Source organism: Schistocerca serialis, chromosome 2 (genome assembly GCF_023864345.2).
Source record: "Schistocerca serialis cubense isolate TAMUIC-IGC-003099 chromosome 2, iqSchSeri2.2, whole genome shotgun sequence".
NCBI lineage: Eukaryota > Metazoa > Arthropoda > Insecta > Orthoptera > Acrididae > Schistocerca > Schistocerca serialis.
This window is the reverse complement of record NC_064639.1, coordinates 1093384582-1093411968: the sequence shown is the minus strand read 5'-3', so window position 1 is coordinate 1093411968 and position 27387 is coordinate 1093384582. Positions and strand designations below refer to the sequence as shown.

The following is a 27387-nucleotide window of genomic DNA, read 5'->3' as shown; positions in this document are numbered from 1 at the left end:
TGGAAACGATTAAATTCAAACATTAATGTCTACTAAAATGGTCACTTGACTAGAATACAAATAAGGCGCTGAGATCCATAAGGACGTAATGGACATCACCGTCGATCCCACATTTAAGTGAATGTCAGAGAAACTAGTGATACAGCTTTTGGAGAAGTTTCATATATACAGAACAGAAAATCTGACTCACCGCAAGATCAACAGATTTCAGAAGCATGAATAAATGCTACAATCTTACAGTGGACAGTGATGTGTTTTGGGCCCTTATGACTCTATAACTAATGAGGAGGTATTGAATAGGATTGGGGAGAAGAGGAGTTTGTGGCACAACTTGACTAGAAGAAGGGATCGGTTGGTAGGACATGTTTTGAGGCATCAAGGGATCACCAATTTAGTATTGGAGGGCAGTGTGGAGGGTAAAAATCGTAGAGGGAGACCAAGAGATGAATACACTAAGCAGATTCAGAAGGATGTAGGCTGCAGTACGTACTTGGAGATGAAGCAGCTTGCACAGTATAGAGTAGCATGGAGAGCTGCATCAAACCAGTCTCAGGACTGAAGACCACAACAACATGACTCTAAGCACCTCAAATGTATTTCTGTACGATAAAATTCATAACTGAATATACTATAACCCATTCAGAAATCAACAAAATAGGTTTACTGTCAATACAACTTTAACATATACTGTCTTCCAGTCTAATTTTACTATGGTATATAATGAGTGAATTATCATACCTGAGGAGTGAGCTGTCATCTAGCACGATTTATGCTGAGCGAACGGGGATGAAAGTCTGCTACAGTGGGCTACCACCTGGTGGCACTCAACTTCTAGTTGAGAGGCAAGGGTCAGCTGTGCACATCGTGAACCGTGCACGTTGTTCATCAAATCCGTGTCACAATATTTGGCGCACATGGCAATTACGTCAAACGAGTTACGCATGCGCAAAAGCTCCTTAATACGTGCACAACTGAAGGTGTGCTCTTGATCCTGATACCAAGTATCACGGAGTGTAGAAGAGGAGTAGCGCAGTAGATTTAAGTGCCGTATCTTTCACATTGCAGCATCAGTGTTACGCTGAACAGCATTCAAAGAAAAATAACCAATAAATCCGCAGGGCGTCGAAAGTTAGGGTTTTCACAAGCTCTTGCGCTCTTTCACAGAAGCCGCCACTGGGTAGTAAAGTACAAAATTGATTAGATCAAATTACTTTCAGTGATTAGTTGGAAGATGAGCTACTGAAACATCTTAAACATTTAGGCAATTGTTTTTTGTCCACAAACAATAAGAATTCTTAAAATTAGTTTTTGATGTAGCAGAATATCAGTTCAACAGGAACAAGAAAACTGCAGACACTACATTTTTTGGGGGTTTCATGAAGTAGCATTCAGAATTTTCGTTATGGTGTGCCCAATGTATTAGCCACAATGAGGACAAGATTTCAACAGAGAGCAGTGAATTGTTATTTTGAAGACCTGTAAAAGCTCTGATATTACTCATCTATTTCTTTTTGTGTGTGTGTTCACATTTGCATTGTTTGTCCCTCTTCACTGTGTGTGGCGTTGGGAACATATCATTTTAAGCACTTTCATAAAATGTAATTAATGATTTAAAGTGCCTTACTTTGATTTATTTTTATGACCTTTTAGCAGTAATATCATATATTTTCACCATGAAGCAGTTTTATTGTAATTCGTTCATTTGATTCTTGTATACGTTCCAAAAAGTCTAATGTGTCCTCCATGGGGCCAACTAGCCCTGTTAAAGTGCATTGTCTATAGTTTGTGGAAGACGTAGCGTCCAACGAACCAACCTGGCTGCAGTGTTTTTCGCTGGGGAATAATTTCCTATCTTATCCATTAGGCGACGGAGGCTGAGTCACATTGTTGATTGTATTCAGAAAAAACGTAATCCTTCCGCTGCTACAGACATGCTCTCTACATTACGTGGTGAGGGCAACTTTCGTTATGGCTGTGCAGTAAGACGGCCTTCCGCCGATATGAAACACTTATCCGATTTTTCGAAAACTATTTGGTGAAAAAATTTGGTTTTTCACACCGTACCATCTGATATCTTTGCTGAAATGAGGACTGATTTTGTTTTTGTTATATGCCATAGCTACTGCGCTGTAACAAATTAAGTAAAACATTGTGCAAAATATTACAGATTTTGCAGAGATAAAAACATATTGCTTAAACTCTCAATATGGTTGATTTTGGTTCTAACATTTCAGTAAATTATACTGAACTTTTATTTAAAATTGAGAGCAGAATGGGATCTCATTTTGTTCTCGAGTTATTGGGTTTTATATCCGCTGGATAGTCGGGCGTCTCATGTACATTCACGTCTCTGTGCATTGAGAATCATGTGATCATAACTATCATCATACCTCACAAACGATTCAAGATATCGAAACGAGATTTGTTGCAAATGATAGGAAATATGCTGTATGATAAATACTCGAAATTTTTATATTAATCGAGATATGTAAGTAATTCATCTGCAGCGAAGGCCCATAGTATTGCGGAAAAACCCAAGTAGCACGGAGACGCACGTTGACAGGAACTGGGCAATGCCGTAGCAGGACGTGCACACACGTCCACAGCGGCGAAAGGGTTAACACCTTGTTGTTGTTGTGCTCTTCAGTCCAAAGACTGGTTTGATACAGCCTTCCATGCTAATCTGTCCTGTGCAAGCTTCTTCATCTCCCAGTACCTACTGCAACCTACATCCTTCTGAATCTGCTTAGTGTATTCATCTCTTGGTCTCCCTCAACGATTTTTACCTTCCACGCTGCCCTCGAATACTAAACTGGTGATACCTTGATGCCTCAGAATATGCCCTACCAACCTATCCCTTCTTCCAGTCAAGTTGTGCAACAAATTTCTCTTCTCTCCAATTCTATTCAATACCCCCTCATTAGTTATGTGATCTACCCATCTAATCTTCAGCAGTCTTCTGTAGCACCACATTTCGAAAGCTTCTATTCTCTTCTTGTCTAAACTATTTATCGTCCATGTTTCACTTCCATACATGGCTACACTCCATACAAATACTTTCAGAAAAGACTTTCTGACACTTAAATCTATACTCGATGTTAACAAATTTCTCTTCTTCAGAAACGATTTCCTTGCCATTGCCAGTCTACATTTTACATCCTCTCTACTTGCACCATCATCAGTTATTTTGTTCCCCAAATAGTAAAACTCATTTACTACTTTAAGCGTCTCATTTCCTAATCTAATTCCCGCAGCATCACCCGATTTAATTCGATTACATTCCAATGTCCTCGTTTTGCTTGTGTTGATGTTCATCTTATATCCTCCTTTCAAGACACTGTCCATTCCGTTCAACTGCTTTCCCAAGTCCTTTGCTGTCTCTGACAGAATTACAATGTCATCGGCGAACCTCAAAGTTTTTATTTCTTCTCCATGGATTTTAATACCTACTCCAAATTTTTCTTTTGTTTCCTTTACTGCTTGCTCAATATACAGATTGAGTAACATCGGGGAGAGGCTACAACCCTGTCTCACTCCCTTCCCAACCACTGCTTCCCCTTTGTGCCCCTCGACTCTTATAACTGCCATCTGGTTTCTGTACAAATTGTAAACAGCCTTTCACTCCCTTTTTTTACCCCTGCCACCTTTAGAATTTGAAAGGGAATATTCCAGTCAACATTGCCAAAAGCTTTCTCTAAGTCTACAAATGCTAGAAACGTAGGTTTGCCTTTTCTTAATCTAGCTTCTAAGATAAGTCGTAGGGTCAGTATTGCCTCACGTGTTCCATAGAAGGCGTGTAACGCCGGAAATGCATATCCTCCTATTTCCATCTATTGTACTATTATTTTTTTTCCTTGTTTTGTTACCTCAAGATATGACATTTCTGTGTCTTTACGTATTGTAATTGTTTTACTATTTGTATATATATATATTTATGCATTTATGTCGATGTATAATTGGTTTGTTTCGTAAATATTATTTGTATTTTTACGCTGGGTCTTGCCTAGGGAAAACTGCTATCGAACGATTACATCGATGGGTCGTGTGAAGAATCAAAGTGTGTAGGATCTTTGGTACTGTTAACTCTGCCGCGTGGAGCGCGGGCAGAGAGAGTCTGGCTGGACTAGCGAGTGGAGCAGGTGTGTTGTGTGACGCTCCCGCGAGTTGCCGCGCTTTCGGGGTTTGGCAGCATGTAATTGGGCTCGACTCGCGATGATAGTTTCTGACATGGTGTCGCGGACGGGAAGCATTAGCTGGCGCACATCAAGAGCCCGTTTCGCCTGGTGACCGTGTCGAGAAGAAGGCGCGCCAACATCCAGCTTCTGCAACAGCGACGGCTGACAATGAGTGACTGTCGCCACCTCCTCGATCGACGGCTTCAAACCTTCAATCAACCAACAAGGAAGACTAAAAGCACGTAAAGTTTCAGAACTGTATGGCAGACCTCAGCTTTTCAAATTGTTCCATTTGCCTCGCAAAATTACAGCAACTTAGCATGAATCTTTGTTGCTCATTGTCCCAATTGCATTGCCAAGCAGGGTCCCTTCCTTTTCCGAAATGAACCCGAGTGTCGTTGAAATTCAAACGCCAGCATAATTCCATTTCACTGCTTTAATTTCAAAGTTCAATTCAAGCATTAGCTGGCTACAATAGTTAGATTACACAAGCACAAATTAAGAGTGCGAGTTTTGTTACCGTATTTTAGCTTACCTGTGACTGCAGCTCAGCTTGGTACGTACTAAATTTTACTATTGTTAATTGTTCAGAATCGTTTAATTCAAGTTCAAAGTTAAATCTCTTGTTTCTAAATTGCGTAGATTCAAGTAGCTTTAGAAATGATTGTTGAGGTAGTCCAAGACTAAATGTATTTCGATGTGCTTCAGAAAGAAAGCTCACTATTAACTTCAGTCACTAAATTTGCTTTCGATTTTCCGGTTTCATTAATTCTTTTGCTAAATTAAGTGTAGCGAAATTTATTACTTCTGACAAACTTTCAGTTTTCACACTACACGTGTCAACCTTCAGTTGCCACGCCTCTAGTGCTAATTATATGTGTAATAACCTTTCTTTTTCAGTTATTATAGTAATTGTCCATAGGACTGGCGACCGTAATTTCCCCCAAATCTCAAATATCTAATTACCGCTAGTTGATTGTTAACGTAACGGCCGCACATTTACTTTCTTTATTAACTTTATCCCTATTTCAAAATTATTTTCCACCAGTTTCACTTGCATTTTTCCTTTCATTTAGATGTAACCCTTTCCTCCCTCTTTACCGACAGGTTAACTTCGGTGACGATTGCTTTTCCAAAATTACCATTAGGTACACGCGGTTTCATTTTTCACTGTCATTAAGGTCGATAAGTGAGGGGGAGGCTACAGGCGGATATTAACATTTTCCAGTCTGGCCACACAAAGGCAGTTACTGTGGTTGCCAGCAAGCTTGCAGCGCACCTGGTGTCGGCGAGCGCGTCCTCGTCCACGGCGGCGATGTGGTTCCTGCTGAGGTCGCAGTGGCGCAGCAGTCGGGCGCCGCGCAGCATGGCGGCCGGCACGTGCTGCAGGCGGTTGCCGCGCAGCTGTAGGGAGCGCAGCTGCCGCGCTGCGCCGCCCAGCGACTCCACGCTCACCAGCCTGTGCGATCATATACCTTCAGCGTCGCTTCTCTTCCTGTCAGTATATCTCATTTTCAAGGGTTACTGTTTACTAATTACGAGGGCCGGACAATAAGTAAAAACAATTTCTTCTGCTCCTTAGTTAGCAACAGTAATATGATTAATCTCACTGTTGCAGTTGTACATTAGCTGTATTGGCCCAGGGCATAGCTGTATGAGGGGGGTCCCAAAAGTAACCCGAATCGTAATGCTGCACATCGTGTACTTGTAGTAGCAGGTTGCGCCGCCAGAAGGTTGTAGTAGGAACTCTGCTGAGTCATTCTGCCACGCAGCGTCACCCAACAGTGAGAAGTATGGTTTCTTTGGCAGTTCTTTGAGTGTGCGCAGAGTGCAGACGTGACACGAGGAAATGGCTAGTTCTTACGAACAACGTGCGGCAGTGAAGTTTTGTTTCTTGCTCGGCAAGAATGCAGCAGAAACTGTTGCGATGATTCAGATAGCCTACAAAGCCTCTTAGTAAAACGCAAGTGTACGAATGGTTTTCTCGGTTTAAAAAGGGAGAAATGGTGGTTGAAGATCAAACCCGTTCCGGTGGACCTTCAATTGCACGAAGCGAAGGCAACATCGACAAAATCCGTGATCTCATCACTGAACATCGACACAGGACAATTGACCAACTCGAGAACTTGTCCGGGTTGTCCTGGAGCTCAATTCAGCGCATCTTGACCATCGATTTGGGGATGCGAAGAGTGGCAGCAAAATTCGTGCCGAAGCTTCTTACCAGAGATCAAAGGACTCATTGCGTTGAAGCTTGTCTGTAAATGAAGGACGCGTTCAAAGATAATCCACATTTTTTCAACAAAATCATTACAGGTGATGAGTCATGGTGCTACGGGTACGATCCAGAAAGTAAACAACAGTCATCACAATGGAAGTCACCTGGCTCACCTCGACCAAAAAAAGCTTGACAAGGGAAATAGAATGTGAAAACAATGATGATATGTTTTTTTGACATCAAAGGGATCGTACACTCTGAATTTGTCCCTGAAAACCAGACAGTAAACCAACAATTCTATTTGGAGGTTATGAAACGGCTTCGTAGAAGTTTGTCGCGAAAACGTGCGGATTTGTGGGATTCTGGCGTGTGGTTCCTGTATCATGACAACGCTCCCGCACACATGGCTCTCAGCGATCGCCAGTTTTTGGCCTCAACGAAGACGACTACCTTGACCCACGCGCCCTGTTAGCTGGATTTAGCACCCTCGGACTTCTTCCTATTCCCGAGGATGACAAGAGACTTGAGAGCGAAGCGTTTTGCGGATATGGAAGACGTAAAACGCCATGTAATAAAAGTGCTAGCAAGTATCAAAGAGGACGAATTTAAAAGGTGCTTCGAATACTGGAATAAACGTTTGGACAAGTGTATTAATGCTAATGGAGAGTACTTCGAAGGAGATTAAGGTTGTATTTGAAAACAATAAAGTATATGCTTTCTAGAAAGAAATTCCAGTTATTTTTGGGTCGCCCCTCGTATTTGTAGTGATTTCAGAGTATTTTATTTTGAGTGCCATGTTATCCGTTGGACCAACGAAAAAATTAGAGGAATCATTTGTTTTCGGTACTCTGAATGGAGTAAAAAATATAGATATTATTGATAGAATGCAGGTGCAGTATGTTAATAGCCGTCTTAAATTAGTTAATGAAATATGCATAAGTCGATAAATTCCTTTAAAACTGCAAGTGCATCTGTCTGTGGAAAATATCGTTCAGGTAAGAGCCAAAGAAACTGGTACACCTGCCTAACATCGTGTAGGGCCCGCACGTGCACGCAGAACCGCCGCATCACGACGTGGTATGGACTCGACTAATGTCTGAAGTAGTGCTGGAGGGAACTGACACCATGAATCCATAGGAGTGCAAGGGGGTGGAGATCTTGCCTGAACAGCACGTTGCAAGGCATCCCAGGTATGCTCAATAATGTTCACGCCTGGGGAGTTTGGTGGCCAGCGGAAGTGTTTAAACTCAGAAGAGTGTTCTTGGAGCCACTCTGTAGCAATTCTGGTCGTGTGGGGTGTCGCATTGTCCTGCTGGAATTGCCCAACTCCTTCGGATTGCACAATGAAGGCAGGTGATCAGACAGGATGCTTAGATACATGTCACCTGTCAGAGTCGTATCTAGACGCATCAGGGGTCCCATATCACCCCTATGCACATGCACCACATCATTACAGAGCCTCCTCCAGCTTGAACAATCCCCTGCTGGCATGCAGGGTCCATCGATTCATTACATTGTCTCCATACCCATACACACCCATCCGCTCGATACAATTTGATACAAGACTCGTCCGACCAGGCAACATGTTTCCAGTCATCAACAGTCCAATGTCCGTGTTGACAGGCCCATGCGAGGTGTTAAGCTTTGTGTCATGTAGTCATCAAGAGTACACAAGTGGGACTTTGGTTCCGAAAGCTCATATCGATGATGTTTCATTGAATAGTTAGCAAGCTGACACTTGTTGATGGCCCAGCATTGAAATCTGCAGCAATTTGCGGAAGGTCTGCACCTCTGTCACGTTCAACGATTCTCTTCAGTCGTCGTTGCTCCTGTTCTTGTGGGATCTTTTCCCAGTTGCAGCGGTGTTGGAGATTTAATGTTTTACCGGATTCCTAATATTCTGGGTACACTCGTGAAATGGTCGTTCCGGAAAATCCCCACTTCATCGCTACCTCGGAGACGCTGTATCCCATCGCTCGTGCGCCGACTATAACACTACGTTCAAACTCACTTAAATCTTGATAACCTGCCAATGTAGCAGCAGTAGGCGATCTAACAACTGCGCCAGACACTTGTTGTCTTCTACATGCGTTGCCGACCGCAGCGCCGTATTCTGCCCGTTTACATATCTCTGTATTAGAATACGCGTGCCTATACCAGTTTCTTTGGCGCTTCAGTGTAATTTAGTCATGGCAGGGTCCTCAGTCATGATAAAAGAAATAAGTTTTCTACACCGGTTGTTCTGTTTTATTAGCCGGCCGCGGTGGTCTAGCGGTTCTCGGCGCTCAGTCCGGAACCGCGCGACTGCTACGGTCGCAAGTTCGAATCCTGCCTCGGGCATGGATGTGTGTGATGTCCTTAGCTTAGTTAGGTTTAAGTGGTTCTAAGTTCTAGGGGACTGATGACCACAGATGTTAAGTCACATAGTGCTCAGAGCCATTTCTGTTTTATTTTTATTTCGCATACTATATCGTTTCGATACTGTAGCCATTCTCAAGTAAAATGTGTTACCCGTTAATGACAACTGCCACCCACTTCAAAAAACTGACAGTAGCACCAAGAAAGCTGAAAGAATAATTCGTGATGATCGTATTGCCAGAACCGATGATAATGCATGTGAGTTGAACATTAGCCACGTTTCATCGTTTTCCATCATCCTTGAATCTCTAAGCTATCACAGAGCTTGTGCTTATTTGGTAACATGTCAACTGACGAACAGAAACAGTGTCAAAATCACATTTAAGGTGATTGAAGAAGAAGGAGAAGACTCTGTTACACAGCAACCGTTGATAAACTCTGAGTTCGTAACCAAGAACTACGCGTTAAGCAATAGAGCACGGTGGGAATCTACAGAGAAAAAATTCAGCAGCAAAGTTTCTGCTGTTAAGCTGATGATTACAGTGTTTTGGGGTATGAACGGACCATTGCTGATTCATTACACTCTAAAAAGTTACAGAGTGAATAATCACAGCTAGTGTGAGTTACTGCGAGATCTGAAAAACAATATAAAAAAGAAGAGCAGAAAGAATCTTCTTTCAATGGCGTGATTTTGTTTCAAAGTAATCTCTGCCCTCACACATCTCGGAAAAAAAATCCAGTTCATTCAAAATATTGGCCACGCGGGGTAGCTGTGCGGCCTGGGGCGTCTTGTCACGGTTCACGCGGCTCCCCCCGTCGGAGGTCCAAGTCCTCCCTCGGGCATGAGTGTGTGTGTTGTTCTTAGCGTAAGCTAGTTTATGTTACTTTAATTAGTATGTAATCCTAGGGACCGATGACCTCAGCAGTTAGGTCCCATAGCACCTTACCACAAATTTACAAAATTTCATTCAAAATCTTGGTCTGGAGTTGCTGGAGCACCTGCCATACACTCCTGACATAGTCATATTCTTGATTTGATGATGGTGCACCTCTGTGAACCCAAGCAAATCCAGATGAGGAGGTTGTGGAGTCAGTGCAAGAGTGAACCTGCACAGTGCTACACAGCTTCTTCCAGGATGTACTTAAGAAGCTTCTCAAGAGATGGCCCAAGTGCATAAAGACTGAGAGAGATTATGGAGGGAAATTATGTTATATGTAATATTGTTTTTCCAATAAAATGTTTCTTTAAAAATTCTTAATTTTTTGACTTGCCCTTATATATCTCATTATGTGACTGACTGTGTCCAAGTACGAACTGTTGTTTGCTTCAACAATTGCAACTAAAAGTGCGGAAGATCTCATTTTTCTGGTATTACAGAGTTTATTCTTTGAGAAATAGACTGATGACCATAGATGTTAAGTCCCATAGTGCTCAGAGCCATTTGAGAAATATTTTCCGCTCTGAAATAATGAATTTGAAATTTTACTTCCATGTTTATTCGTACAACAAGGTAATCCTGTAGTAAACTGATTTCAGATCATGATGCAATTAGTCATATTACATAACTGTGCTCCAGGCACAGTTCAGAAGCAATCAAAGGAAACAATGAGGCTGTATAATGACAAAACTACTGAAGATTGTAAGGAATGCTTAAAAATGGTGACTGGGTTGAAGTTTATTGTAAGCTTAATGACAGCTCTAAATTCAAAGCATTTCTGAATGTATTAGTATACATTTTTGAAAGTAGTTTCCCTGAAAAGATAACTAAATGTAATAATGGCAAGTCATTAAAGATACTCTAGATCACTACAAGTATCAGAGACTCTTCACAAAAAAAAGACTTGTACAAAATAGCAAGAACAAATAATGGCCCAGAAATACGTTCATATAATAAATAGTACTGTAACATATTACTCAAAGATGTAAAAAATCTAGGAGCATGCATATTTTATCTGGAATTGACATATCAGACAAACAGTTAAATCAATATGGAATTTTGTTTAAAGAGAGACATGGAGAGAAGCCACAGAATATTGTATTATTTTTGTTAAAGAAAATGAGGGTGTTGTAAAAACAGTCCATTTGTAGCAGCTATTTTTAATAAATACTTTTTAAAAATAGGCGAGAAAATTGGTGCAAACAATTCAGAAATAAAGGAAAACAGTACTCCAAATAAGCAAATAATCAATGCCTCATTGAGTGCTTAATTACGAAATAGAATGCAGAAAGTTACCTCCAGGCCGTTCCAGTAAGGCAAAGAGGGACGCCACATCAACTGCTTGAGGAGAAATTATAAAGAGAATTCCACAGGATTCGATCGTTGGCCCACTAGTGTTCTGGACTTACGTTTACGATCAGCCATTTTATTTAAATGGCTACAAACAGGGCTAATTCCTTCTCTCTGTTTGTAGATGATACAAGCATCGTTGTAAGGCTAAGCGAAGAAGCATGAACAGGAGAGGTAGTAAATGATGTTTTTGTGAAAGTTACTGAAAGGTTTTATACAAATGGGCTAGTTTTAAACTTTGAAAAATGTACTTCATCTGGTTTTACAACGTCTAAAATATCCCACAATGTATTAACCTACAATAAGGGGGTTGCCCGTAAAAAAAGGTTCCCATTGCGCTAGAGTCCTGAAAAGTGCAGCTTCGGTGGATCCCGAGATTCTGTAGTGTACCTCACCCCACTCTAAATCCCCTCCCTAGCGAGCTGCCTGCGTAGCTCAGTCTTGGCGCGGCAGCCGTACGTGATGGATCTCCCCCTAGCTTCGCTCGCTAGGTGTGAGTTGTCCTCGGTGATCCGTTTCCTGTCTGCAAAAAACATTGCGCCGCAGAAATCCATTCCCAGCTATGCGAAATCTATGGAGGCAAGTGTATGAGCGTACAACACCTGCGCAAATGGTGCAGAGAGTTCAAGAACGGGCGTACTGACGTCCATGGTGAGGAGCGGACGGCCATCTGTTTCTGACGAAACAATCGCAAAAGTGGAGGCAGAGGTGCTCTCAGATCGAAGAGTGACGGTTCGTGAGCTCTCCGAAGTGATCCCTGACGTCAGCAAAACCTCTATTGACAAGATTTTGACGGAGCATCTAGGGTATGCTAAGGTTCACACGAGGTGGGTGCCAAGAATGTTGACCGAAGACCATAAACGTCAACGCGTTGAAGCGGTCCAAGAACTTCTTCAAGATCACGGAATTCATGGCGAGGGACACCTCGACTCCATCCTCACTAGAGACGAGACTTGGTAACAGTGTTTTGGGACGGGAGGGGGGTATTGTTGTGCGAGTTCTTGCCCACCACAATCAACGCTGCCGGGTAATGCGAGACACTGCAAAAATTGCGCCGTGCAATTCAAAACAAGAGGAGGGATATGCTGTCCAAGAGAGTGCGTTTGCATCAGGATAACTCTCGACCGCACACCACTAAAGCCACTAACGAGATCATCGCAAAATTTGGATGGGGTATTGTCAAACACCCACCCTACAGCCCAGACGTAGCCCCAAGTGACTACCATCTCTTCCCTGACATGAAGAAACACCTGGATGGAACGCATTTCGGCGACAGATAAGAGCTGGAAGAAGCGGTTCTCAGGTATCTGCGCGGCTTGGCGGCAGATTTTTTTGACTCGGGTATTAAAAAGCTCGTACACCGCATGCAGAAATGTATTGATCTCAGTGGCGACTATGTAGTAAAATAGGTTAAAGTCTGAACTTCCAAGAATGTACGCATTCATGAAATAAACATGTTTTACTCTGTAAAAAGAAAAAATTTGGAACCTTATTTTTCCGACACCCCTCGTACCCAAAAGAAGTAACAAATGAAGTAGAAAATTGTAAGTTCATAGGGACATATATTGATAAAAACTGAAACTGGGAAAACCATTTAGTAGACCTGCTAAATGTTTATGTTTGACCGCTTTTGCCATAAGAAACTATGTCCCACCCTCACGCTTGGAATAAGACCTCGAATGACCTCAGTCAATGGTAACTGAACTCAAAAAGATTTAGATGTATATGAAAATCGTATACAAGGACGATTTCAATGGAGTTCCAGCCTGGGCAATTTAAAGTATTACATGAAAAATAACAAAATGTGATGAATAAATTTCCGACAAATGGAGTTCCTCGAAAAGTAAAAGTTTGTGTTGACATCTTCGAAACCTAATGTAATAGATGAAAACGGTTTTCAGATTTATAAATCAGTAGGAATAATTGTGTTACAAAAAGTGAAAACAATGTCAGATATGTATAGCTTGAATGAATTTTTCAATTTGGAGCCGAGTACGCACTGATATGAACCTTCCTGACAGGTTAAAGCTGCGTACTTGGTTTGAGTCCTGGTCCAGGACACAGTTTTAATCTGCTAGGAAGTTTCTTATGTGCAGCTTGTTTGTAAGTGTAAACAGCATTGATCTCAATGTGGACAGAGGCTAAAATGCAGTTCTTCTGCACCCCTAACAGTGAAATAACTTGCTGCTGACGGATCTCACCGATTGTCGTGCAGGTCGAGTTCTTCGAGGCTGGCGAGGGCATCCAGGTCTGTGCCGCGCAGGCGCTGCAGCAGGTTCTGGCCCAGGTGCAGCTTGCGCAGGTGGGGCAGCCGCCGCATGTCGGGCATGCTGGAGAGGGCGTTCGCGGTGAGGTCCAGGCTGCGCAGCGCGGGCAGCGCCAGAGCCGGCATCGACGACAGCTGGTTGCTGGCCGCGTGCAGGTGCTCCAGGCCCTGTGGCAGCTGCGCGGGGAGCTCCAGCAGTCGGTTCCTGGCCATGTCCACCTGCACCACAACCAAGAAATTATAAGGAGTGACAGGCTATTATTATTATTTATTATGCCGCCAGAAAATAATTATACTACTGGCCATTAAAATTGCTACACCAAGAAGATGACGTGCTACAGACGCGAAATTTAGCCGACAGGAAGAAGATGCTGTGATATGCAAATGATTAGCTTTTCAGAGCATTCACACAAAGTTGGCGCCGGTGGCGACACCTACAACGTGCTGACATGAGGAAAGTTTCCAACCGATTTCTCATACACAAACAGCAGTCGACCAGCGTTGCTTGGTGAAACCTTGTGAGGCCTCGTGTAAGGAGGAGAAATCCGTACCGTCACGTTTCCGACATTGATAAAGGTCGGATTGTAGCCTATTGCGATTGCGGTTTATCGTATCGCGACACTGCTGCTCGCGTTGGCTGAGATCCAATGATTGTTTGCAGAATATGGAATCGGTGGGTTCAGGAGGGTAATACGGAACGCCGTGCTGGATCCCAATGGCCTTGTATCACTAGCAGTGGAGATGACAGGCATCTTATCCACGTGGCTGTAACGGATCGTGTAGCCACGTCTCGATACATGAGTCAAGAGATGGGGACGTTTGCAAGACAACAACCATCTGCACGAACAGTTCGACGACGTTTGCAGGAGCATGGACTATCAGCTCTGAGACCATGGCTGCGGTTACCCTTGACGTTGCATCACAGACAGGAGCGGCTGCGATAGTGTACCTAACGACGAACCTGGGTGCACGAATCACGAAACGTCATTTTTTTGGATGAATCCAGGCTCTGTTTACAGCAACATGATGGTCGCATCCGTGTTTGGCGACATCACGGTGAATGCACATTGGAAGCGTGTATTCGTCGCCGCCATACTGGCATATCACCCGGCGTGTTGGTATGGGGTGGCATTGGTTACATGTCTCGGTCACCTCTTGTTCGCATTGACGGCACTTTGAACAGTGGACGTTACATTTCAGATGTGTTACGACCCGTGGCTCTGCCCTTCATTCGATCACTGCGAAACCCTACATTTCAGCAGGATAATGTACGAACGCATGTTGCAGGTCCTGTACGGGCCTTTCTGGATACAGAAAATGTTCGACTGCTGCCCTGGCCAGCACATTCTCCAGATCTCTCACCAACGGAAAACGTCTGGTCCATGGTGGCCGAGCAACTGGCTCGACACAATACGCCAGTCACTACTCTTGATGAACTGTGGTATCGTGTTGAAGCTGCATGAGCAGCTGTACCTGTGCACGCCATCCAAGCTCTGTTTGACTCAGTGGCCAGGCGTATCAAGGCCGTTATTGCGGCCAGTGGTGGTTGTTCTGAGTACTCATTTCTCAGGATCTATGCACCAAAATTACGTGAAAATGTAATCACATGTCAGTTCTAGTATTATGTATTTGTCCAGTGAATACCCGTTTATCATCTGCATTTTCTTCTTTGTGTAGCAATTTTAATGGCCAGTAGTGTAGTATGCCATTTCAGAGGTTTTCCAGTCCGCTCGAGATTTATTGTTGCAACAGTGCATATGGAGTACAAGAAATGATTACATTTACAGACCAGTACCACAGGCGGTTCTGAGATTCCAGTTATCGACCATACTGCAACACCGATATTAGTATGTGGTGTAGCCCCCAAGGGTGGCAATGCAATCGCTGGCTCTGGCATCCAGTCGATCATATGGGTGGCGAATACTGTACTAGTAGCCGTTATTCCACGCCTGCTCGACCTGTTTGCATGGTTCTGCAAGAGTTGTTGTCTGATGAGTCGCATGAGTCATTTCTCATCCCTTCATATCCCACATTTGCTTGATTGGAGACAAGTCTGGAGATCGTGCTGGCTAGAGAAGTTGCTGCTTGCCTTGCAGAGCATGTTGAGTGTCTTGGGCCGTATGTGAGCGAGCGTAATCTTGCTGGAACAACGCATCATCTTCCTGTTGCAAGAATGGGTCTAACAGCATCCTGCACATACTGAGCCTTGTTTAGCGTCCCCTGCAGAAACGCCAAATGTGAAAGAGAGTTGAAGCTTGTCGCGCCACATACTATAAGACCTAGGGTGTGGCCAGTGTATCTCGGACGAACACACTCCGCGAGGCAGTGGTCACTAGGTCTATGTAGTACGTGCAAACGACTATCACTTGCGTACAGGCAGAATCTGCTTACATCGCTGAAGCACATGGCATATCATTCTATCTTCCAAGCGATCCTCTGATAGCACTAGTCGAGCCATGCACATCAATGCTGTGGTGCGAGTGGGACACGAGCTAGCGATGTGCGCGGCCACAGTCCCACGGCTAATAACTGGTTCGCAACAGTTCATGATGACATGCCTGAGCTCGTAAGCCCTCTTGTCTGTGCTGTGGTAGCTGTACGATCTGCCACTGCTGCTCTTACATTACGACTTTCCTGCCGGGCGTCTGTGCTACTTGGATGTCAAAAACCTTGTCTACTGGTATAAGAATGTTCACGTGACCACTGATACCAACAGCGTTGCACAACCGATGTAGCACGTCCAACTTCTGTGGCACTTCTTCTAAAGGACCATCCCGCCACTCGAAAGGCCACAATCTGACCCCATTCTTCAGTCCGGAACCGCGCGACCGCTACGGTCGCAGGTTCGAAGTCTGCCTCGGGCATGGATGTGTGTGATGTCCTTAGGTTAGTTTAGCTTTAAGTAGTTCTAAGTTGTAGGGAACTGATGACCTCAGATGTTAAGTCCCATTGTGCTCAGAGCCATTTGAACCATTTGACCCCTTTCAAACTCGTCCATTTGGCTGTAGGAAACATGACTGTGTCTCTGTCTGGTTACTTCACACGTTTGCACCACAATGAGGCTTCTGGTGGTGGGCATTCTCTGTTAAAGGGTTGACAAAGACAGCTATGCCACTGCACTATGTGTTGCCAGACGACGTCGAAATCATTGGCAGTATATCAACTACCCCATAGGTAGTGTACGCTGTCATCAGATCAAAATGTACGTCGTTTTTCCAGGCGTATTATTTTTTTCCTGGCCGTGTCTTATTATGTATTCTGTCTTAACACAGGTCTTCATTTAGTTGCTCTTCATGACTTTTACTGCTCTCTTCACTTCCACATAGTTTTCACTCCCAACATCTTGTATCTTCTCCATCCTTTCATTTCTAAATCTAAGTCTACTTCTACACTCAGCGAGCAACCTTACTGTGTCTGGCAGAGGATACTTTGCACAACAGTGTAATTTCCACCTTGTCCTGTTCCTGTTGCGATTGCTGGTAGCTCTCTGTGTGGGCTCGAATCCCTCTAATTTTATCTCCACAGTCTTTTTGCGAGATCTGCATAGGGGGAAGAAATATACTAGCTGGAATGTATGCTCTCAGAACTGTAAAAGTAGACCACAGTGTGATGCAAAACGCCTCTCTTGCAATGACTGCCACTGGAGTTGGCTGAATATCTCCATGACGTTTTCATGCTTACAAAATGAACCTGTGATGAAACACGCTCCTCTCCTTTAGATCTCTGTTTCCTTTATAATTCATATTTTGTACAGATCCCAGACTGACGAACTGTATACAAGTATTGGTCCTTTATCGATTGACTAGATTTCCAGAGGATTCTTCTAATCTACATCTACATATATACTCCGCTAGCCACCAAGCGGTGTGTGGCGGAGGGCACAATTGGCGCCAGAGTCATATTTCCCTCCCTCTGTTCCACTCGCGTATGGCGCGAGGGAAAAACGACTGTCTGAACGCCTCAGTACGAGCTCTTATTTCCCTTATCTTTGAATGGTGATCATTGCGCGATTTGAAAGTTGGCGGTAATAATATATGCTCTACATCCTCAGTGAAGATCGGATTTCGGGATTTAGTGAGCAGCCCCTTCCGTTTAGCGCGCCGTCTATCTGCAAGTGTGTCCCACTTCAAACTTTCTATGAGATTTGTAACGTTCTCGCGATGGCTAAATGTACCAGTCACGCATCTTGCCGCTCTTCTTTTGACCTTCTCAATCTCTTGAATCAGACCCAACTGGTAAGGGTCCCATACAGAAGAACAATACTCGAAGACTGGACGAACTAACGTATTGTAAGCTATTTCCTTTGTTGAGGGACTTCATCGCTTCAGGAATGTTAATGAGAAAGAACTGTATCTAAGTTTAAAAACATTAATGTTATTTTTTTTGCTTTCAATTTCCATGAATAGATTCACAAAGAGTTTTAAAGCCACATGTAGAGCTACGTGTAGATGACTACTTTGCAATTCACACTAGGTGTGTTTGGCAGAGGGTTCGTCGAACCACTTTCAGACTATTACTTGACCAATCCACTCTCGAATAGCACATGGGATAAAAAATGAACATTTAAATCTATCTCTATGAGCTCTGATTTCTATTATTTCATTTTGATGGTTGTTTCTCCCCATGTACACTGGAGCCAACAAACTCTATCAACATCTGGAGGGGAAAGTTGGTGATTGAAATTTCCTGAAAAGCTCTCACTGCAGTGAGAAACACCTTTATTTTAGTGATTGCCACCCCATCTTGTATATCATATCCATGACACTCTCTTGCCTTTTTTGCAATGGTAAACATATGTTGCCCTTCTTCTTTTTCAATGTCCCCGTTAATTCTATGGATTTCGTATCACGCACCAGCACTCTAGAAGAGGATGGACAACTGTAATGCAAGCTGTCTAATGAATCTAAGTCTGTCGTCTGCCTTGCCTACGATTAATTTTGCGTCAAATAATCGCTCCATATCCACAATTCTAGATATTTTATGGAAGTAGCTGCTTCCAGTGATCGTTCTCCTCCGACACACCAATCCTTCCAATGCATTCGCCGTCGAACAAACCAGCTTTTCTTTCTTTTTCTCATAAATTACAAAACTCATCTTCTCCCTACTTTCATTTCCAGCACCTCTTCATTAGTTATTCTCCATACCCAATCATAAACCTCAAGGGTGTTTTTACAAAATTCATACTATTTCACAAGGTTATATTTCCTACATGAATGACGATAGAAACCTGGGCGAAACTTAGTTTATACACTGAAACAAAAGGTTAACGTTGGTGGCAGTTGCAAGTTGCTGGTAGGCGTCTTCCTGGTGCAGCTGTCTCTTGTGGAAATTTAAGTGCTATATTTCTGCGTGTCATGTGACCTATTGATGCTGAGTTGGAGTTTTGTTTTGTTGTGGTTGAGTTTATCGACGGAAGTTGTTTGGAGCTATGTGGAGGTGTTGCATGAACTGTTAGCGGTGTATATATTCCAGACCAATGATCGGATTTCGGAACCTTTTGTGAAACTAAATTGCTTTAATTATTGACACTGGAGTAGTGAAACTTAAATCTTGTCTCACAGGTGAAAGCTAGGGTAGCGACACTTATTTAGACTGATTTTACAACTGTAGTCGACATCAGCACTTGACTCTGTTCAATAAAATATACAACATTTACATATCTTACACATTCACAACATTTTAATTTTTGCCTGAACAACGTTTTCGACGAAGAACGATGTCCAAGAAGTAAATTAATATGGTTCCAATCTCCCGGTTCCGACCAATGTTTTCGGAATGTTTTACTTAGTTGTAAGGCGCATACTGAAACTGGTAGGCTTCTCCTATTTATTTCCAACTGGGGTTCCCCATTTGCCCGAGTATCAGCTCGTCTGATAACTAACTGAAGAGAAACGCGACTCCTTATGGGACGGGTCTCGAATAGCTCGCTACACTCCTAGGAGTGGAGAATGAGACGAGTAGCTGCAGAGGAGCTGACAGTTAATCCAGGATCGCCAATCAAATTTTTCGACTGAATCTGCGAAGCACAGCTAAGTTGTTTAATTCGTATCTCGCACCGCACATACTGTAGGTAAGAGTGCGTGACTTCTGACGCGAAGTAACGGAAGTTCTGAGGATGGACGAAAGGAACATTTCACAGTGTCGACGAAAAATGTCAGTTTATTTCGTTACAAACAGAATTTTTATATTTTTACTTTCCTTTGTCCATTGAATAGGATGGTCTAAAGCAATGTCGCTGATGAGTATAAACATACCGTATTTAGTGCAGCTGATGCAACCGATCTGCGTTTCCTTGAAACCGCAAATTCAAATGGAGTTAATTCATAAACTCTTTTTGGCCACATCTGCATCTACAGCTATACTTTGCAAACAACTGAGAAGTGCATGGCAGAGGGAGCTTCTCACTGTACTGTATGGGCGATCGAAAATTTTCTGTTTGAGGGCGCTGCTGCAGCGTATATTTAACGTAACGAGGCTCCTATGCGGGTATATAAGCACCGACATGTAGGCAAGGGATTAGCGCGGCACTCACCTCTTTCCGACGTGCTATTTTTCTTTCCTTGGCTTCTAAAGGACAAACACCAGTAGATATCCATCAAAGAATGAAGAATGTGCTTGGGGCAGCATGTCTGTCGATAATCACCGTTGTGGAATTGTGCGTCAAGTTTCGTGCTGGTTACGATTCGATCCCTTATCGCAAATGTCGTACCGCAGGAGCTACGCCAACTCCAGTAGGAAACACTGTAGCTCCCGCCCTATAGTCCTGATCCCTCCCCTTGCGATTATCACGCCTTTACTCCATTAGAAAACATTTTAAAGGTCGACGAATTATGTCGGACGAGGATGTGCAGCAGGCAGTTACGGACTTCTTCACGTAGCAATACACGATGTTTTAGTAGATGAGTTTCTTCAAACTGGTGCGTCGGTGCGATGATGACCTTAATGCTTACGGTGATTTTACCCCACTGGGATTCCGATTCTGGAGTGCACGGATTGGAACAAAAACTTTTTGATCACCCCTTATCTGTATTAGGGTTTCATTACAACACCCTAAGTTTCAGCAAAGGAGCTGTGTTATAAGAACGTAGGCTTCCGCGGCCGGTGTCATAGTGATTAAAATTCTTCTGGGCATTATGCTGCGTCATTGCTAAAAACTAACTACAATAATAAACTAAAACCGACGTTTCGGCCGAATTGCAACGGCCTTCCTCAGGGCACGACTGGTTTTGCTTGGGGATAGGGGCTTCTATTTATTACAGACTATCGATGTCTGACGTCACTGTTGTAAAACTTTTAATTGTGACCCAGTTTACCTACACAAAAACATAAAGTTCACACACGAGATTTACAAAATGGTACCTTGCCATTTCTGGGTGTGGAAGTATACAGAGCTGCCGAAGGTAAACTGGGACACAAAGTGTACCGGAAACTAGTCAGTACCTGCGCGCTGAGAGCTACCAGCACCCAGCTCAAAAGTATTCTGTTCTGCGTACGTTAACTGCCCAAGCGAACCGGATATGCGATGAAAATAACATCAAAGAAGAATTAAAGGAGCTACAACACACGTTTCGTGCCAACCGCTATGATGACAACATCATAAGAAAGGCAGCTAAAACCAAAGGGAGCAGAAGACGAGAAGAAGGCAAAGAAGAGAAGCTTCCACTGGTACACTTACCATATGTAAAAGGCGTCAGTGAACGGCTAGGCAACGTCCTCCGCCGACGAGGTTTCAAACCGATTTTTCGAAGCAGTCACAGGATCCACGAAATGATAGATTCCACCAAGGATGTAGCCAACAATCTTAACACTACAGGTGTTTACGAACTACAGTGTGAGTGCGGAGCTGCCTACATAGGAGAAACAGGGAGACCTGTCAGCTTACGAGTAGCAGAACACGAACGCTATGTACGATTACAACAACATAATAAATCGGCGATAGCGGAACACCACCGTGACTGTGGACAACCTATCAGGTTCCAGGAAGCCCGAGTACTGGCGAAAGAATCGTGGATGCGAGAACGCAAAATACGGGAGGCGATCGATATTATTAAGCAGCCTGACAACATCAACAGAGAAGATGGCTACAAACTCCCGGCGTCCTGCTGTCGGCCATCCCAGTCCAAGGGCCGCGAGCGGTCGCGGGGCAGAAGCTACACGGGACACGGACGTATCTGCACAAACAGCTGTAGAGCAACTGTCAGTTCATTTGCACGCACACCAGAAGGAAAACTTGCCGACCAGAAGCCGAACGCTGATTGGCGGACAGCTACCAGTCGTTGACGACATGGACATCCACGAATAGCCTCTTTCCTTCCACCTTACGTCATGACTAGCCAATCATATTAGAGGGCCAATTAAAAGACTTACAAGAGAGACTTCAGACATCGATAGTCTGTAATAAATAGAAGCACCTATCCCCATGCAAAACCTACCTCTTCCTATCGTCCCATCTGCCTCACCTCCATGTTCAGTAAGGTCTTTGAGGCCATCCTCTCTCGCCGTATCCACCGCCACCTTAACCAGCACCGCCTCCTTCCTCTTACCCAATGTGGCTTCCTGCCTTCCTTCTCTGCTGACGACCAGCTCCTTAACCTTACCCATCTTCTTTCCCTCCAACTTAACTCCCGTCGCTCTGCTATCTTTGTTTCCCTTGATCTCCAGAACGCCTATGACCATGTCTGGCATCCCGGGCTCCTTTTCAAACTCCAGACCTATGCTCTCCCCATCAATTTCGTCCGTCTCGTTGCTTCCTTCCTCTCCCATCGTCCCTCCTATGTGACTATCCACAATTCCAACTCCCGTACTTTCTACCCCTCTGCCGGCGTGCCCCAAGGTTCTGTCCTTTCCCCTCTCCTCTATCTCCTGTACACTGCTGATATGCCCAAACCTCCCCCTCCTGTTCATCTTCTCCAGTTCGCTGATGACACCGCCTTCCTAGCCCTTTATCCTACCCTTCAACGGTCCCAACGTACCCTCCAAACCCACCTTGACCAATTCACCGCTTGGTGCAACCAGTGGTTCCTCTGTGTTAATCCCTCCAAGACCCAGGCGATCATCATAGGCCGCACCACCCGCTCCTTCCGCCTCCATGATTTCTACCTCACCATTTATGGCCGTCCTATCCACCTCACTCCTACCCTCAAATACCTTGGCCTCACCCTCGACCGCCACCTCACCTGGACTCCCCATCTCCTTACCATCCAAAACAAAGCTCACAACCGCTTCCGCCTCCTGAAACTCCTGTCCGGCCGGACATGGGGTCTGCATCCTTCCACCATCCTCCACACCTACAAATCCATGATCCGCCCCATCCTTTGTTATGCCAGCAACGCTTGGATCTCCGCCCCTCCCCGGTTCTATAACGCCCTCCAAATCCTCGAACGCCATGCACTCCGCCTTACCTTCCGCATCCGCCTTCCGTCCCCCACGCGCATCCTCTATGACCTCATCCCCTTCCCCCACCTTCTCCTTTTCCTTGAACACATCCGCACACTATATATTGTCCGCCGCCTTGATCCCCCTCTCCCCCTGGTGTCTCCCTTCCTCTCCACTCCCAACCAGTTGCCGCGCCTTTACCGTTGTGTCCCTCCCTCTCTCCATCTCCACACCCTCCATCTCCTTTCCCAACACAACTTCCACCATCTCCCACTCCCGGATGATGAGCTTTGCCCTGACATCTACCCTTCCTACCAACTCTAACCCCCTCTTCCTGCCTCCTCCTCAGGGCTCCCTATCCTCCCCCTCCCTCCTTCTGAGCGGATTTCCCCTCCTACTCCCCCTCCATCTCTTGAGCCTTCTTTCAGTGTCTCTGCGCTCCCTCCTGCCCTGTCTTCCCTTTTCCTCTCCCGCCCCATGTGTCTCCTACCTCTTCATGAACCCACGGTTGCCCCTCCTCTCTTCATCCCGCCGCTTCCCCAGCTGCCCCATGCTCTCCCCTCCTTTTCCATCCTCTCTGACCTTTCCCTCGGCAGGTCCCACCTGGTAGTTTTATTCTTCGTCGTGTGTGCTCCAAGTGGGTTTTAAGTGTGCTGTTTCGGAGTGTTTTTAATACTGTGGCCAACTTTTCACCTGTGCATGTGCATCCAGTGTCTTCTGTGTTTTAAGAATCGCCAACTGTCTTTTTTAACTTTCTGGTGACTTTTTTAACTGTCCCCAATGAACGTCTACATGTCAGTGTATTTTTACCTCCATTTTCTCCCCTTACTCTGATTTATGTTCCCCTTTTTACCTCCTTATGTATGTATTATTTTATTCTTGTTTTAGTTGTCATGTCACTCGGCTGAAGAGCGGCGGATTGTGCTGCTGACAGCCCTCCCCTGCCCATATGGGGCAGGGGAATGAAATCACAATAAAGAAAAAAAAAAAAGCCCATGCAAGACCACTCGTGCCCTGAGGAAGGCCGTTGCAGTTCGGTTGAAACGTCGGTTTTAGTTTATTGTTGTAGTTAGTTTTTAGCAATGACGGAGCTGTGTTATGTAGCGATCTTATTAATAAAGATACTTAAAAAGGCAGTATAAGTAGTAAGTAGATATTTAAGAAATTCTGTCCATCTTGACTGGAAGGTGGTGTTTATCCCAGTAAGGAATATGTATACAGACAGCATGTCAGTCGCCTCATATTCATAGAGCCACATATTTCACGGGCGCAGCTATTTGAGAAGTTAAACACTGTACGTAGAATGTTCCCACAAGTTGACATACATGCATTTACGGTATATAATGTCATCAGGGATATTCGTCTGTTGAGTGTAGAACTTCCTGAAGCGGCATGTTTTGGAGACATGCCGTACCACTCAGTTCATTTATAACTGTGGAGACGCGAGGTATAGCGTATTTCATAATTAGAATAATTTGTAAATTTGCAGTGATGCCTTATGGGACCAAACTGCTGAGGTAATCGGTCCCTAAGTTTGCACACTACTTAATCTAACTTAAACTAAATGCGCTAAGGACAACACACACACCCATGCCCGAGGAAGGACTCGTACCTCCGACGGGGGGAGCCGCTCGGACCGTGACAAGGCGCCCAAGACCGCTTGGCTACCCCGCGCGGCGCATATTTCATATTTGAGTGTCTTTGTCAGTCCATGTTAGTTATGTAGTAATATAGATTTTAATGAAAGTGTAATTTTCTGTAACTTTATTTAAAAACTCATAAACTGAAACAACTGCTGGCCGGAGTGGCCGAGCGGTTCTAGGCGCTTCAGTCTGGAACCGCGCGACCGCTACGGTCGCAGGTTCGAATGCTGCCTCGGGCATGGATGTGTGTGATGTGCGTAGGTTAGTTAGGTTCAACTAGTTCTAAGTTCTAGGGGACTTATGACCACAGCAGTTGAGTCCCATAGTGCTCAGAGCCATTTGAACCATTTTTGAAACAACTAATTTCTTCTGTAACATCTGATACGTAATTGGAAGTCTATTAAACTGAATTTTACAATGTATTTTGCAGATCAATTTGAAGTTTTATCCATCACCTTTGCATTTATGACAACTTTGGCAGATGTATGCTTTGTAGTGTAGTCTGTTATATCTTAAAACTCATGGTGAATGGGCGTTCTTTGAGAGAACTCATGGAGAGTAGACGTGATATGGAGGTGTTTAATTTTCTTATATAAAAATGAGTCATTAAAGAAAAATGTGATTGAAGATTGCTATTTCTTTAGATACGGGTGACCAGTAAATCAGTCTTAAAAGTGGATGTCAATGATCTAAAAACGAATTACACCACATCACAAAACATGTGAAGCACCCAGAAGAAACCACCAGAAGTCAATGTAACTTCGCACATGTACACACCATCGGGGGCTACGTAAATAATTTAAGATGCAATTCTCTGTGGCATGTAGAATGGACACTAGAGTGCATTGGTGTTGTTCCTGTTTGGTGTTGTTACCAGGCCTCCTGGTGTATATAAAGAGCGTAAGCAGTCTCAGATATTGAGTGACTGCCGTGAAGAATATGGAGATGCCACGTTCGCATGTTGAGACAGCATTGTCAACACCTGACAGTCTGAAAGCGGCCTCAGTGTGGCCTCCATTTGGCCATCTGGTCTAAGAGTGCATCCAGACTTGTGAAGCCTTTGGATGTGGCAGTGCCCAATGTTGGGCTTCACAGGAACGTAAAGGAGGCGTACTTGTCTTGTAACGCCGGAAAGGCATATCCTCCTATTTCCATCTATTGCACTGCAAATTTTTTCCTTATTTTGTTACCTGAAGATATAACATTTTTGTGTCTTTGTATACTGTAATTGTTTTACTATTTGTACATATTTATGCATTTATGTCGATGTATAATTGGTTTGTATTGTGAATATTATTTATATTTTTACGCTGGGTCTGGCCTAGGGAAAACTATGCTATCGACCGATTACATCGATAGGTCGTGTGGAGAACCAAAGTGTGTAGGATCTTTGAGAGTGTTATCTCTGCTGCGTGGAGCGCGGGCAGAGCAGCGGGGGTCTGGCTGGGGTGATGCAGTGGAGCAGGTGTGTTGTGTGAAGCTCCCGCGAGTTGCCGCGCTTTCGGGGTTTGGCAGCATGTAATTGCGCTCGACTTGCGATGATAGTTTCTGACATGGTGTCGCGGACGGGAAGCATTAGCTGGCGCACATCAAGAGCCCGTTTCGTCTGGTGACCGTGTTGAGAAGAAGGCGCGCCAACATCCAGCTTCTGCAACAGCGACGGCCGACAATGAGTGACTGTCGCCACCTCCTCGATCGACGGCTTCAAACCTTCAATCAGCCAACAAGGAAGACTGGAAGCACGTAAAGTTTTAGAACTGTATGGCAGACCTCAGCTTTTCAAACTTTTAAAATTGTTGCATCACAAAATTACAGCAACTTAGCATGAACCTTCGTTGCTCATTGTCCCAATTGCATTGCCAAGCAGGGTCCCTTCCTTTTCCGAAATGAGCCCGAGTGTCGTTGAAATTCAAACGCCAGCGTCATTCGATTTCACTGCTTTAATTTCAAAGTTCAGTTAAAGTATTCATAGCTGGTTACAATATTTAGATTGCACAAGCACAAATTAAGAGTGCGAGTTTTGTTACCATATTTTAGTTACCTGTGACTGCAGCTCAGCTTGGTACATACTAAATTTTACTATTGTTAATTGTTCAGAATCATTTAATTCAAGTTCAAAGTTAAATCTCTTATTTCTAAATTGCGTAGATTCAAGTAGCTTTTGAAATGATTGTTGAGGTAGTCCAAGACTAACCGTATTTTACTGAATTTCGATGTGCTTCAGAAAGAAAGCTCACTATTACCTTCAGTCACTAAATTAACTTTCGATTTTCCGGTTTTATTAATTCTTTGCTAAATTAAGTCAGAGTGTAGCGAAATTTATTACTTCTGACAAACTTTCAGTTTTCACACTACACGTGTCAACCTTCAGTTGCCACGCTTCTAGTGCTAATTATATGTGTGATAACCTTTCTTTTTTCAGTTACTATAGTAATTGTCCATAGGACTGGCGACCGTAATTTCCCCCAAATCTCCCAAATCTCAAATATCTAATTACCGCTAGTTAATTGTTAACGTAACGGCCGCACATTTACTTTCTTTACTAACTTTACCCCTTTTCAAAATTAATTTCCACCAGTTTCATTGGCATTTTTCCTTTCATTTAGATGTAACCCTTTCCTCCCTCTTTACCGACAGATTAACTTCGGTGACGATTGCTTTTCCCAAATTTCCATTAGGTACACGCGGTTTAATTTTTCACTGTCATTAAGGTCGATACGTGAGGTGGAGGTTACAGTCTCAAGGTTCCGATTCATCACGTCTGAGCCGGCTGCGGTGGCCGAGCGGTTCTAGGCGCTTCAGTACGGAACCACGCTGCTGCTACGGTCGCAGGTTCGAATCTTGCTTCGGGCATGGATGTGTGTGCTGTCCTTAGGTTAGTTAGGTTTAAGTAGTTCTAAGTTCTAGGGGGCTGATGACCTTGGATGTTAAGTCCCATAGTGCTCAGAGCCATTTGAACCATTTTGGATCACGTCTGACCTCCACAGGGAAGATCGCCGCATTGTGCACCGAGCACATCGTAACCCCTTTACATCTGAGTCTGGCATCTGACAAGTAATAGACCCCT

The 27387-nt window shown here is 44.1% G+C and overlaps 1 protein-coding gene across 1 annotated transcript in view; it reads right to left on the bottom strand.

Moving 5' to 3' along the window:
- The window catches only part of LOC126456642 (protein artichoke), a 368100-nt gene that overhangs the window by 55203 nt on the left and 285510 nt on the right, over nt 1-27387 (bottom strand). The window contains exons 9-10 of the mRNA XM_050092386.1: nt 13238-13521; nt 5455-5634 (exon numbers count right to left, since the gene is read on the bottom strand). Of these exons, the coding sequence (XP_049948343.1) occupies nt 5455-5634; nt 13238-13521 (464 nt within the window). The remainder of the gene's footprint in view (nt 1-5454; nt 5635-13237; nt 13522-27387) is intronic.